This window comes from Emys orbicularis, chromosome 11 (genome assembly GCF_028017835.1).
Source record: "Emys orbicularis isolate rEmyOrb1 chromosome 11, rEmyOrb1.hap1, whole genome shotgun sequence".
Taxonomy (NCBI): domain Eukaryota; kingdom Metazoa; phylum Chordata; order Testudines; family Emydidae; genus Emys; species Emys orbicularis.
In genome coordinates this window covers 15,498,863-15,511,206 of record NC_088693.1, presented here as the reverse complement: position 1 = coordinate 15,511,206, position 12,344 = coordinate 15,498,863, and the positions used below count along the sequence as shown (strand labels likewise).

At 40.1% G+C, this 12,344-nt stretch overlaps 1 protein-coding gene across 1 annotated transcript in view; it reads left to right on the top strand.

Moving 5' to 3' along the window:
- The window catches only part of DPP10 (dipeptidyl peptidase like 10), a 440,672-nt gene that overhangs the window by 409,474 nt on the left and 18,854 nt on the right, over positions 1–12,344 (top strand). Inside the window, exons 15-19 of the mRNA XM_065412943.1 lie at positions 146–193; positions 1,269–1,390; positions 5,811–5,858; positions 8,130–8,228; positions 8,337–8,406. Of these exons, the coding sequence (XP_065269015.1) occupies positions 146–193; positions 1,269–1,390; positions 5,811–5,858; positions 8,130–8,228; positions 8,337–8,406 (387 nt within the window). The remainder of the gene's footprint in view (positions 1–145; positions 194–1,268; positions 1,391–5,810; positions 5,859–8,129; positions 8,229–8,336; positions 8,407–12,344) is intronic.

The window sequence follows — 12,344 nt, the reverse complement described above, 5'->3', positions numbered from 1 at the left end:
CATTTCACACACAAAAAGTGCAAAAAATTTCACCCATAATGGGCTTTGCATGGATTTGGGTTTCATGTTGAAAGTTCTTCCTAACATTATATGGATCAGAGAGTTTTCAGAAGTGAGTTTAATTTTATTTGTTTTTCTTGGGCAGTTATTTTTTAAGCACTGAAGATTCCCCAAGAGGAAGACAGCTACATAGGTAAGTAATACTCAGAGGGAAATTTACAATAGCCCTAACACAAGTACTATAAACTAGAAAGAGATTCTGTGTGCCTGACCTCCTGCTGTCTCGCAGCATGTTTAGTTATCTGCACCTGAGCAAAATGAGTTCAATGTAGGTGTAAAATGCTGCCAAGCAAACTTAAATTTTTGTTAATATTTTTCCTGTATATTTATATTTCAAATTTCACAAAAACATTGTATTTTGAAAAAAATCTAATAATATTTTAAAATATTTAACCTTTATTTTCAAAATAACCAGAGAGCTGGTTGAAATTTTTGCCATTTGAAAAATGCAATGAAATGTCAAGATTTCAGGTTTTGAGGAAAAACCGAGAAGGATGGGATTTGAGGGGAAAAATATCCCCAACAGTATTGCCCGTTCTTTTTGATGATCTTTACTACCAAATCTGAGTGATACGGTTTCACACTCACTTTGGCACAGAGATAAATGACTGCAGAAAGTGCAAGGAGTGCGGAATCAGCCTGCTCATTACTAAAGAGAATTTACTTTATGCTCAAAAATTGCCAATCATATTTATGTGACTATAATATAAAATTAAAAATTAGGTAAACTCTAAATGCAATGGTGTAATACACATGTATTCTTCAGACTGGTATACTGTATAGAAAGCTTTCTCAATGTGGCTAAAATTATATTTACAAAGGCTCCAACCCTTCAGTCTAAAATTTGTGGGCAGACTCCCTCACCCATGCAGAAACCACATTTCTAAAAGCTACAGTTCCCTAATTCTCATTATTTTTTTACTTTTATTCTCACTCAAGGATACCTTTAATAATTAAGGTCTCTGTCCTGTAAGCTGTTTCATGCAGGTTTAGAAGACCTCCCTCACAGAACAGCTTGCAGGGTTGTAGCTTAATGGAGCAACCAACAGCATGTCATATTTGGTACAAAACAAGCAAAAAAAATTAGCAAGGGAAGAGTGGAGATCAGAATAAAAACTATTGTCTGGTGGTCCTTTGGCATCACTTAATGAGTTTGTTATATTATCAAATAAAACTTTTCTGATGTTTATAACTAATTTTGTTCTCAGTGTATCAACTGTTGGATTACTGAACCGCCAGTGTCTTTCATGCAACTTCATGAAAGATCAGTGCACATACTTCAGTGCGAAGTTTAGTCCTATGAACAAGCATTTTTTACTACATTGTAAAGGTAAGTCAAATATATTGTTCACAATAAAAATTATTTATAGTGCTTTATTTGTGCATATCATATATTAACATCATCTTCTGGTTGGGGTGATTTAGACCCTAATCTAGCAACACGCTCAATTGCTAGGTCCATGCAGGCACAGGCTTCCCCTGTGCAGAGCTCATTGGAGTTATGGAGCCTAAGATCATTTTTGTAAAAATGTATAATTAGTAGCTCCTGCGCTCCTGGCCTTTTAAAACTCCTTGTATCCTTTTAGGAAGGAATAGATTGTTTATTATTATTATTATTATTGTTGTTGTTATTAATTTTATTTTGCAGTCATTAAAATTCACACTACAGGGCAGGGACTGTGCTGGAAATGTGAAATTTTAAAGTGACACTATTGTAATTCCTAACAATAGTTATTTGACAAATAAACTAGTCTTTGCAGTATATATAGGTGTTTGGATTGATCCTATGCAATTAATTCCAGATCATAACTAAAGACTTGCTTTATATAAATATTAATTTATTAATATGCAGGTGTGTTTAGACATTAATGTATTTACCAAAAGTATGGTCTTGTTCAGTCCACGTAAACAGCTCTTTTTATCAACGGAATGTCAAAGACCTGCACTTGTGTATTTATCATTAGCTGTATTCCAGTAGAGCAAATGGCTCCAACTTGTATTCAGGCCCCATTGTATTCGGCAATATACAAACACAGAGTAAGAGACAACCGCTGCCCTGAGAGTTTTACAATCTAGAGCCAGACAAGACTCTGCAATAGATGTAAAGAAGCAGTAGGCAAGGGTGATGGAAAGGAGATGAGACAAACAGAACATGTATTATTATAAGCTAGTGACAGGGACTGGTAGGCCCCCAATCCTGTAATTAATAGCAGGTTGGGGCTATGGTTGCCAACCCTCCTGGTTTCTCTGGGAGTCTCCCAGAATCGGGCTCTATCTCCCAGAGGCTACTGAAGCCAAACCAGGACATTTTAGGCCACAAAAAGTCTGGCGGCGCAGCAGGGCTAAGGCAGGTTCCCTACCTTCCCTGGCTCCGCACTGCTCCCAGAAGCAGCCAGCATGTTCCTCTGACCTTTGGGGGAGGCAAGGGGCTCTGCACGCTGCCCCTGCCTGCAGCCAATGGGAGCTGCGGAGGCAGGGCACGGAGCCCTCTGGCTTCCCCCACAGACCGCAGGGATGTGGCAGCCACTTCCGGGAGCGATGCAGGACCAGGGCAGGTAGGGAGCTTGCCTTAGCCCTGCTGTGCCGCTGACCGAGGTAAGCACCGCCTGGCCGGAGCCTGCACCCCTCACCCCCTCCTGCACCCCAACTCCCTGCCCCAGCCCGGATCCCCATCCTGCACACAAACTCCCTCCTAGAGCCCACACCCCCTCCTGCACCTCTACCCCAGCCCAAACTCCCTCCCAGAAACCACACCCCGTGCCCCCTCCTGAACCTCAACCCCCTGCCCCAGGCTCAGCCTGGAGCCCCGTCTCACATTCCAAACCCCTCAGCCCCAGCCCAGGGCCTGCACCCCCTCCCACACTGCAACCCCCTGCCGCAGCCCAGTGAAAGTGAGTGAGGGTGGGGGAGTGCGAGCGACGGAGGGAGGGGGGATGGAGTGAGCGAGCGGGGCCTCGGGTAGGGGTGGGGCAAGGGGTGTTTGGGTTTGTGTGATTAGACAGCTGGCCACCCTAGTTGGGGCCTACATTTTTATGAGCATCTGTTTTGCTGCCCATCTAGCAGCAGGTAGAAAATGATGGAATATAGCCATCTAACAACACATTTGAACAGTCCACTTCTTTGCATGTACATCTACTTCTCTCTGCAACTGTGTATTTCTGTTTCACACACACACAAAAATCCATTAAGTTTGAAAATAGACAATTTTAATAAAAATAGGAAAAAATGTATGGTGACTAAAATAAGGGATATTTTCATAAAGACACCTGTAAATAAATAAACACACATAGTCATCGTTTACGGCAACTGCACTTGTGTTTCCCCTCAGTGGTCTAGCAAGGGCATTCACTCTCAGGTTTCCAGCTCCCCACCCATTGCCTTTCTTGGGTGGAGACCCATGTCTTACTCCCGCTGGCCAGGGTATTTCCAGGATGCAGAGTTCCCTGTCTTCACTGTGTTATTCTCAACAGAGACAGGATGCCCAAGCACACTTGTTTGCTTTCTCCTCAGAAACCGATACTAGAGTAATTGTCAACAGTTAGAAGTTACCACCCAGTTCTTTTTGTGAAGGCCTATCGTATTCTTAAGATAAAAGCATTACAGAGAAAACATGGTTTAAGCAGGGTTCTCCCTGATTAGTTCTTGATTGGGAGACGGCCTAGGCAATTCCTGGGTGCTGCAGGAAGTGGTACGGGCAAGTCAGCAAGGGGTTTCTTACTTCTGAGTCAGTACTGAACCACTGCAAGGTGCAAGGAGGTGCTGGGCTCTGTAGCTTTTGTTCTTATTATGTTTTAGTAAAATGTATTTAATGTGGAATTATTTATTTGTACATTTGAAATGAGAATGACCTTAATCCTTCTCCCAGCTTTGACATTCACTATACTAGCAATAGGACTGGTCATTAGGGGTCTGACTTTTAGAGATAGAGAGATCCCATATCTCTACTGGAAGTTGATGGGATCTGTGGATGCTTAGCATGTCTGAATATCAGCCCCTATGAGCTCAAACCTTGAGCATGATCCTGCACTTGGTGCAAGCCCCAAGGCGGCTATGGGGGTGTAGAGATGCTGCACACCATCTTTATTTTTCCCTATCCCCAATATAAATTAGAGCTGCCAGCTTGGGATCACACATGCCTCTTCTCTAGGTATATCCCCAGCATAATCCCTATGTGAAGATGGAGTACAGTCTTTTCTACTCCACCTGGGAATCTCCAGCAGCCTAGTTATGGCAGCAGTATGGCCCCATGGGACCACTAGAGTAATGCAAAAATGACTATAAAGGGGGCACAACATTTCTAAGATGTCAGAGTCAGCAGCACAGTCCAGCAACAGAAGCTTTTCTCTTGTTTACTTACAAGAGTTTGAGGTAAACCAACACATACACACATTTTAAAACAAACAAAAGGCCCTGCTAAAACTGCAACAAAAACACATCTCTGCTAAACTTTTTGGAGGCTGCTGGGTTAATTTGATCCTTACAAGCTTCAGTTCTTTCACCTTCTGTTCGCCTATGAGCACTTTTTATAGTCTAACTTCTACGTCCTGTTTGCCCTCAGTCAGTAGCACTGTCTCATTATCCCATCCCTTTTCATCTCCCGAGCACCTCGAGAGACTTGAGTGAAGAATTAATTCCCAGTTTGCTAGAACTAGTGTTGAACTGGTATCCTGTCAGACTTTCCTTGTGTTTATTTGTTTAAAAACTTTCCTGTGGTGCTCCTTGATGAGTGATGGGAAAAAAACTGATTTTTTGTTCACTTGCAGTACCAGAAAAACAGGGGGAAATAATCATTTAGGTCAATCCAAAGTGAAATTATTTCTATTTTTTGGAAATCTGAAAAGTAAAATAATAATAATAATTAATAATTTCAGGTCAAACAAAACGTTTTGATTTTTTGAGCTCTTTAAAAGGTTTTTTAATTTTTAAATAAAATGGAAATAAATTTTGAAACTGAAAGTCATTTCAAATGAAAAAATCGAAATGCTTTATTTTAAAAACATCAGTACTAAACATTTAGATTCTTTCCTGAATTTTTGGTTGGTTGCGCTTTTTTAGTAAATTGCCCAAAGTCCCGCAGGAAGTTATTAGCAAATACAAAAAGAGAACCTAGATCTCCTGAGTTCCACTCCTTAACACAAGACCTTCTTACCTTCTTTTTTGTCTCTTTCCTATTTCAGAATGTATTTTTTAGACAAATATGCCATGTGCAGTGGTTAAAACCATTGCCCCCTTTTCACCCTTTTTATCTCTTTGTCTTTTTAAACTGTAAACTCTTCAGAGAAGGGATTGCAGATCAGATTCTGCTGTCAATTACACCACCAAAATCATGAGTAATTTAAGTCAGTGAAGCTGCTTGAGTTCCACACCAGGCTAATGGACAGCAGAATTTGGTCCCATGTCTTCCTGCGTGTTTATACAGCATCTACTAAAATGGGGTACTCGTCCTGGTGCTTTCTGACATTGGGCACTACTGCAATATAGTAAATAATATTTTAATATGTTAAACCTATATCTAACTGTGATACCTAGAAAGTGGATACCAAAAGAGTTTCTTGATTATGGGACTATTTGGAATTATATGATATTTTTATTGCACTTTTGTAGATTTGCATCAGAAAGTGATTATTGTCATCTCTGTGTTCATCTTCCTTCAAATACTGCAATCTTTGCTATTTGTTGAAGTTCAGAGCAGCTCATAAACAGTTTCTACTTTAATTATGTTTTGTACTTTTCTCCCTCTACAAAATTAGGACCAGGCGTTCCAGTTGTTAGCGTGCACACTACAAGTAACCCTGGAAGTAAGTAAGCACCATTCCACAGGAATTCCTTATTGTAATCTTTGTTTTAACATAAGTAAAAGAAAAAAAAGTATGCAATTCATTTCCATAAACCTGTCTTAATTACATTCTAGCAATAAACATGTCTGGAAGTGATAAGAAAAAAAAATTAATCAAGTGACTAGAACATTCCCAGGATTTCTCAGATACATGTTAGGCTAGATGCATATCTTTCATCTACTATTTACACTTGAGTTAATTAGGTGGCAGGACGTTCTTCATCCCTTTCACTCACTATGTAAATTATGTTTCTATTATGGCATGTCTTCTGTAGTCTTAAAAATGTTTTTTAAAGTTATAATCCAATTATTCTGGATTAAAGTACAGACCTCCAAGGGCTGATCATCAAATTTAACTTACATACAATGAACCAAGTACTGCTCTTAGTATACTGCAAATCCAAAGTGCCTTCACTGATATTTTAAATAGGAATTCCAAGAATTGAGTTTTGTGAGATCAGGTCCATTACCTCTACATTTCAGATTTTGCTAATTATGCTGTCTGCTGTGGACCTTTGCTGCTCCCTGGCTGCTTTGCTGCTCTGACAATGCAAACCAGCCACAAACATCAGGTAGTGTAGCACCATCATAGCAGCAATTATTGCCAGCCCCTCCAGTCCCACCCTGCATTCCTCCACCCTGGCAATCTACAGCACAGGCACCTGGCACTAATTAAACCAGCCTCAAGATGTTCTAAACTTGTGCTGGAGGTCCAGGCCGCTGCACGTTATTTCCCAGATCCCAGGGCTACAAAGGTGGCATGAAGCCATCTTTGTCCACCCTCCTCTAGTCTGGGCCAAGCACAGCTCAGCCACAGCAGAGGATCTGGCCCTACATCTTCAAAATGTCATACTGGTCAGACCTTTCAAATACATAATAGAGTTACAGCATGTTGATAGCTATACTAATCCACTTAGTTAAGGAAAAGCTGACAACTGCCCTTTCTCCTTCATATTTTCAATATTACTGTTTATTGTAGTTGTCAAACTCTATACTTCAGAAACCCTAAAAGTGATCCAGGGGCTCAGTATATCACTCAGTGTAAATTCATTAACTTCAGTGGAGCTGCTCAGTATTTATGAGAGCCGAATTTGGCTCTTTGTGATTTGTTTCTAAAATTCCCATTTGTGAGGAAACAAAGCATAAATGTGAGTGGGATTTATGTAGAACGTTATGGAAAGAAGACAAGGCAGTAGGTCTAGAGAGAGAGTGCTTACCATTAACAACAACAACAACAACAAAACCCAATAATGAGATACATTATTTGTAATGTTTCAGTGCAAGATTAGATAATCCCCCTCTATTAATAAAAGAATAAGAGTGTGATTAAAGATTACTTCAAATTATTATATCCTAACACTATAATTATAAAATTTTGGTTGACTGCCCAGAATTAACATTCTAGTTAGATTATCCCCTGTTTCCCTAAATGAGGATATACGATTTCAAATATCCACATTAAGGGAGTGAGATTGGAGGATAAAAAAGAACAGTAGGATGCAAAAGAGTTGTTTCAAATCTGGCTTTGGCTTTTAAGCCAAATTGTGCCCTGGCTCCTCACTGAAGTGTGGGAGAGGGAGGAATACAGAAAGGTAATGACCAAGGAAAGGTGTTCTGGGTCATTTTCTTGCACTGGACAGACAGGTGCTAAGGATAGCAAGCTCCTGACTCCTGCTGGTGATAGGTGCATCATGTGCTCTCTCAGTCCTAGTCCACTGCTTACTGTCAGGCATCCATTTTGGCAGGGACTGTATGCCTGCCTTCTTGTAAACACAGAACACTGCTCAGCATCGTAGAATCTCCTGTACAACCATCCACACTCCCATTATGTATCAGGTATGCTAATATCTAATATCTGCATTGTGCCTGGGTCCTAAATGGAGTGGGTAATGAAGGTTAGAGACTGGGTATTGCTCTTTCCTCCTACCACCTGCCATGCACCACAAGGCAAAATTTAGCCCTGGATGTTTAATGGAGACAAAGCTTGTTGAAGCCAGAACAGAGAAGAGAAAATTATTAATACTCCCTTGCACATTGTGAAGTAAGCTGGTAGTTTGGCTTTTGAGTTCCAAAGTAGGAACATTATAAAACTTGTTTAAAGAAAGAAACTATAAAAAGATTTAATATTGTATATCTGTCTATTTTTCTTTAATTATTGGTATCTTGATTTCTCTCTTGTATGGTGATTCATTGTATCTTTTCCACCCTGATTCCTCCTGTTTGTTTCCGACAGAATTTTACATATTGGAAAATAATGCTGTGTTGAAAGAAACTATTTTAAAGAAAAAGATTTTCCGGACAGAAATAAAAATGCTTCACATTGAGGATTATGGTAATTTTAGCAAAATGTTCCTTTAACACAGAAAAAACTTTCTTCAAATCTTACTATTTTGCATCTGTGTAACTACCCGCCTTTAATGGTTTGCTCTTTTCTTAAAAGAACTTCCTTTACAGTTGTCATTTCCAAAGGATTTCACAGATCGAAACCAGTATGCTGTTCTGTTAATAATGTAAGTATCTATTTAGGGTTACTAAAAATTATAAAAGTAGATAAATGGGGGTATAAAGAGAGGATTTATTTCTGTATTTTCAGTTGTAAAATATATGTGGGGGGGGGGAGGGAGTGTAGGGAAAATATCACTTTCCTTATAACACAGCTTTTGAGTTGGTAAACTAAAAGCTTTGTTATCAGGAAGATGCTGTTTTCTGTCTTGTCTAATAAAAACCTGTTTTGTGAGCTTTTCAATATAAACATGGTTCAAGTTATCAATAGCTATATGTGAGGGGCCAGATCTTCACCTGGTGTAATCTCAAGTAGCTCCACTGGCTTCAATGGAGCCATGCCTGTTTACATCAGCAGAGATACTGTAAGGTTTTTTTTGTACAATTTTTTCTTTTATCACTGATAGTCATAGCTACTGCCTAGAAGTCAGTTAAGACTTCTAGAGCCCAACTGCTTTGGGAATAGCAGAGAGAAGATAAAATACTGGAGCACCAGTTGCTGGAGACATTATGGGCTTGATCCACTGCCCACCGAAGTCAGTGGAAAGACTATGGGAGGACAGATGCACTCACTGGCAGCCCATGCTATGCCTATAGAAATAAAGTAGCTATGTTTCTTTCAGAGCCAGCCTCCTTCTGCTTACTCATGCACAGGATGTATGCGCATGGGGAGGGAAGCAAGGCCATGATCATATCTCCAACCCACCCTGATATGTCAGCGGTGATCAATATCTCTATCAGCATTAGCCACACTCCATTTTTGCCCAGGGAGTGAGGGCTATAGTGTTAAGGCTGTAGTGTTATGTGCAGGAGAGCTAAGGTAAGGGTTCTCATTACACACAATCTCCTCTCTCCATATACCCACACTGGAGCAGACATAATTTGTCCCTGTATTTCTAATTAGCCATATTTGTTTTTCTCACATCTCAGTGGTTACTAACTCTTTTATCATTGGTAAAATGCACATAAAGTGCACATAATACTACGTACTGTAATTTCCTCATGGAGGAACACAGTAAAATGGTCATAAAACAGCTCCCCTTCTTGCCTTAATCATGTTAGGACACTCTGACTCTGGGATCCATCCTGATGTTTTCAGTACCCCAGGTATATATTCTCCCTTGGAGCCCCACAGACTGGATTTCAAATTCTGGTTAACAAACATGGAAGCCATGTGTCTAATGCCTGTATTATACCACTTGCATACAGCATTTACAGCCTTGTATCATTTACAGTCTTGGGATAGATTTTCCATCAGTACTGTGTGTAGGGAATTAACAATGTGACTCCTATTAAAATGAATGGAGGGGTACACAGCGAAATCCCTATGCAGCGTATTGAAAATGTAATCCCTGATGAGCACTAGGACAGGATACATTAAACTAGTGTCTTCTGCTTAATGAAAATCTCCAAAGATACTTATAGTTATACACACAAGGCCTAATTTGCAAGCATGAGCCTCTAAATAAGTTGTCCAGAATTCCTGCACTTGAGCATTCAGATCGGTTCTTATGCATTAGTAGGTAAACAGGCAGTAAGTGCTAATTTCAATGCCCAATATGTCATTTGAACATTCCATTTAAGTGCCTACATTTGAAAACTGGGCTCCTGGACTATCTTTCAGTTAGACTAGTGGATGCATCTCTTTTTTAATGGCTGATGTAAAATGTGACCTCTTCTTCAGAGAGTAGAGGACAGACATATATATATATATAGAGAGAGAGAGTGTATACTTGCTAGTGCATATGATTGAGCACATTTATATTGTAGGGAGTTGTTCTTGGGGGTCAAGGGGTAAACTCATTTGACACCAGCACAATTGGTATCATATGCCGTTGCAAAAACTTGTTTTTCTGTAAATAAGAGAACTCAGGGACTTTCATGTAACTTGCTTAAAAAGTGACTTACAAAAAGCTGAGTAAATAAATATTCTTCAACATATATTTAATTCTTGTGCTACAAGTTAATACAAATTTGAGGAAGGCAAAAGAGAAGGTGCTACTATGACTGAGCATTATTCACATCTATAAAGACAGATGTCTGGAGAGAGTTTTAATTTTTTTCCCCCCAGAAGTTTCAGCACCCAAGAGTGGTACTGAGGCAGGGTTTGAGTTCTAGATTTGCATGGTATCAGGGTTAGAAATCTATAGGTCTCCAGTGAACAGGCTGTCAGTGATACCTTAATGTGACCAGATAGTTATGCCTATAAAATGATTATTTTGTGATGTTTTCAAATGGGAGGGAAAGGACCTTAGCGAGACATAGAAATTTTTGGTCTTTCTACCTCTGGAATATTGAATTTCTGCTTCTCCTCAGTGAAACCCCTTCTTTTGCAGTGCTGAATTTTCAGTTAATGTTAACAGAAGTTATTTTTAGAAATCCCTTTACATGGTAATGAAAAATCAATACTGAAAATCTGACAGAAAAGACCTTCTCTGGCTCATCTAATGTGACTCAACTCTCCCACCACCTGAAGAGAAAGAGGTGATATTTCTGAGCCCAGTTTGCTACAAACTCTACATTGAGGTCACTAAATTAATCTCTTTTTAGAATTAACGATGACCCAAAATGGGACTTGAGAATGCTGAAGTCAATGTAGATTCTGTCTGTGAGACCATTGCAGGAGTGAGCCCAGGGGTTTCATACAGACTTTGGATAGTTCCAGGCTCTGAGGCAAGGTGTGGTTGGAAGCCTGTGTGCAAGCTAGGTATTTTGTCCATCCAGACAACCTCAAAATTGACATCTTGCTTCTTTTCATTACCAGAAGTACCACCTCCAAAAAGCAGTACTGTACTTCCAGGAAGGACATCAGGCTGTTTCAGGTAACACTGATTGGCTGATTGTGTGATGTCATTTCCCAGACATTCTACCTTCTGAAAGTGGTACTTCTGTGGCTGACTTAGGGTCACTTTGTCCCTTCTGCACACATATTAGGAGTGTCCATACAGTGGTTATTTTAGTGGTAGATCACCAGAGGAACCATTCATACTCCTGAACAGCCACACTTATTTCCGTGTCCATGGTCTCAAAGGGGTGATCTAACTACCAAGCCACCTAGGAACTGAAAGGGGAAAAAAGGAATGTTCACTGTAGTCCTCAATAACAATGGTTAGTGTTATCTCTTTCTGTCTGTTTCTTTGCAAAGCAAATGACTTCTCTGATCCTGATCCAGTTTGAATGACTGAGATGTCATTAGAATTATATTTTCTCTGTAGATATAAACCGGTTTAAAGTGTTTATGTCAACAGGATTGCAGTATACAAGTGAATTTAGGAAAAGGGGAAGGACAGAAAGAATGGGGAAAGGAGCAGTTGAGAGGGAAGGCAAGAGTTGGCTGATTTATTGTATCTCTAGGGCCAAGGTTTCAGCAAGTTTAGATGCACAATTAGGTTCACACAGGATGCTGATGCTTCACAGTCTTACTACTTGGGCAGGGTTTGTGTGGCATGTAACCCCCCCGCATGAACTCTACTTCAGCCATTGGGCTGTAGCAGTCCCTACAAAGCAGCTCCATGGTTTCTGCAGGGGATTATAGCCCTGCATGTCATGCATGTGCCCGGTACCTGATCCAGCTATTCTTAGTATTGGTGACTTTCATTACTGGCTCAGAAAAAAGTATGTTGGACTGAGGCTCCAAATTAGATTGTAAACTTTTGTGGGTAGGGACCATCTTTTATGCTGTGTTTGTACTGTAGATGGCTCAGTAAAACTCCTATCCCAAAATCGTAGCTCAAGTAATAAATAAACTGGAAATCATAAGATCTAGGTATTATTCCCGCTGTCACAGGCTTCCAGTCCAACTTTGGTCAAATCACTCAATTTCTCTGACCAAACTTGGGTGCTTAAAATGAGACTTCTAAACTTAGGCGGCCAGGTTTGAAACTTTTGGCGTTAATGTTTAAGGCCCCGGTCCTGCAACTGACTCTGTGCTGGCCAACCCCTCAAC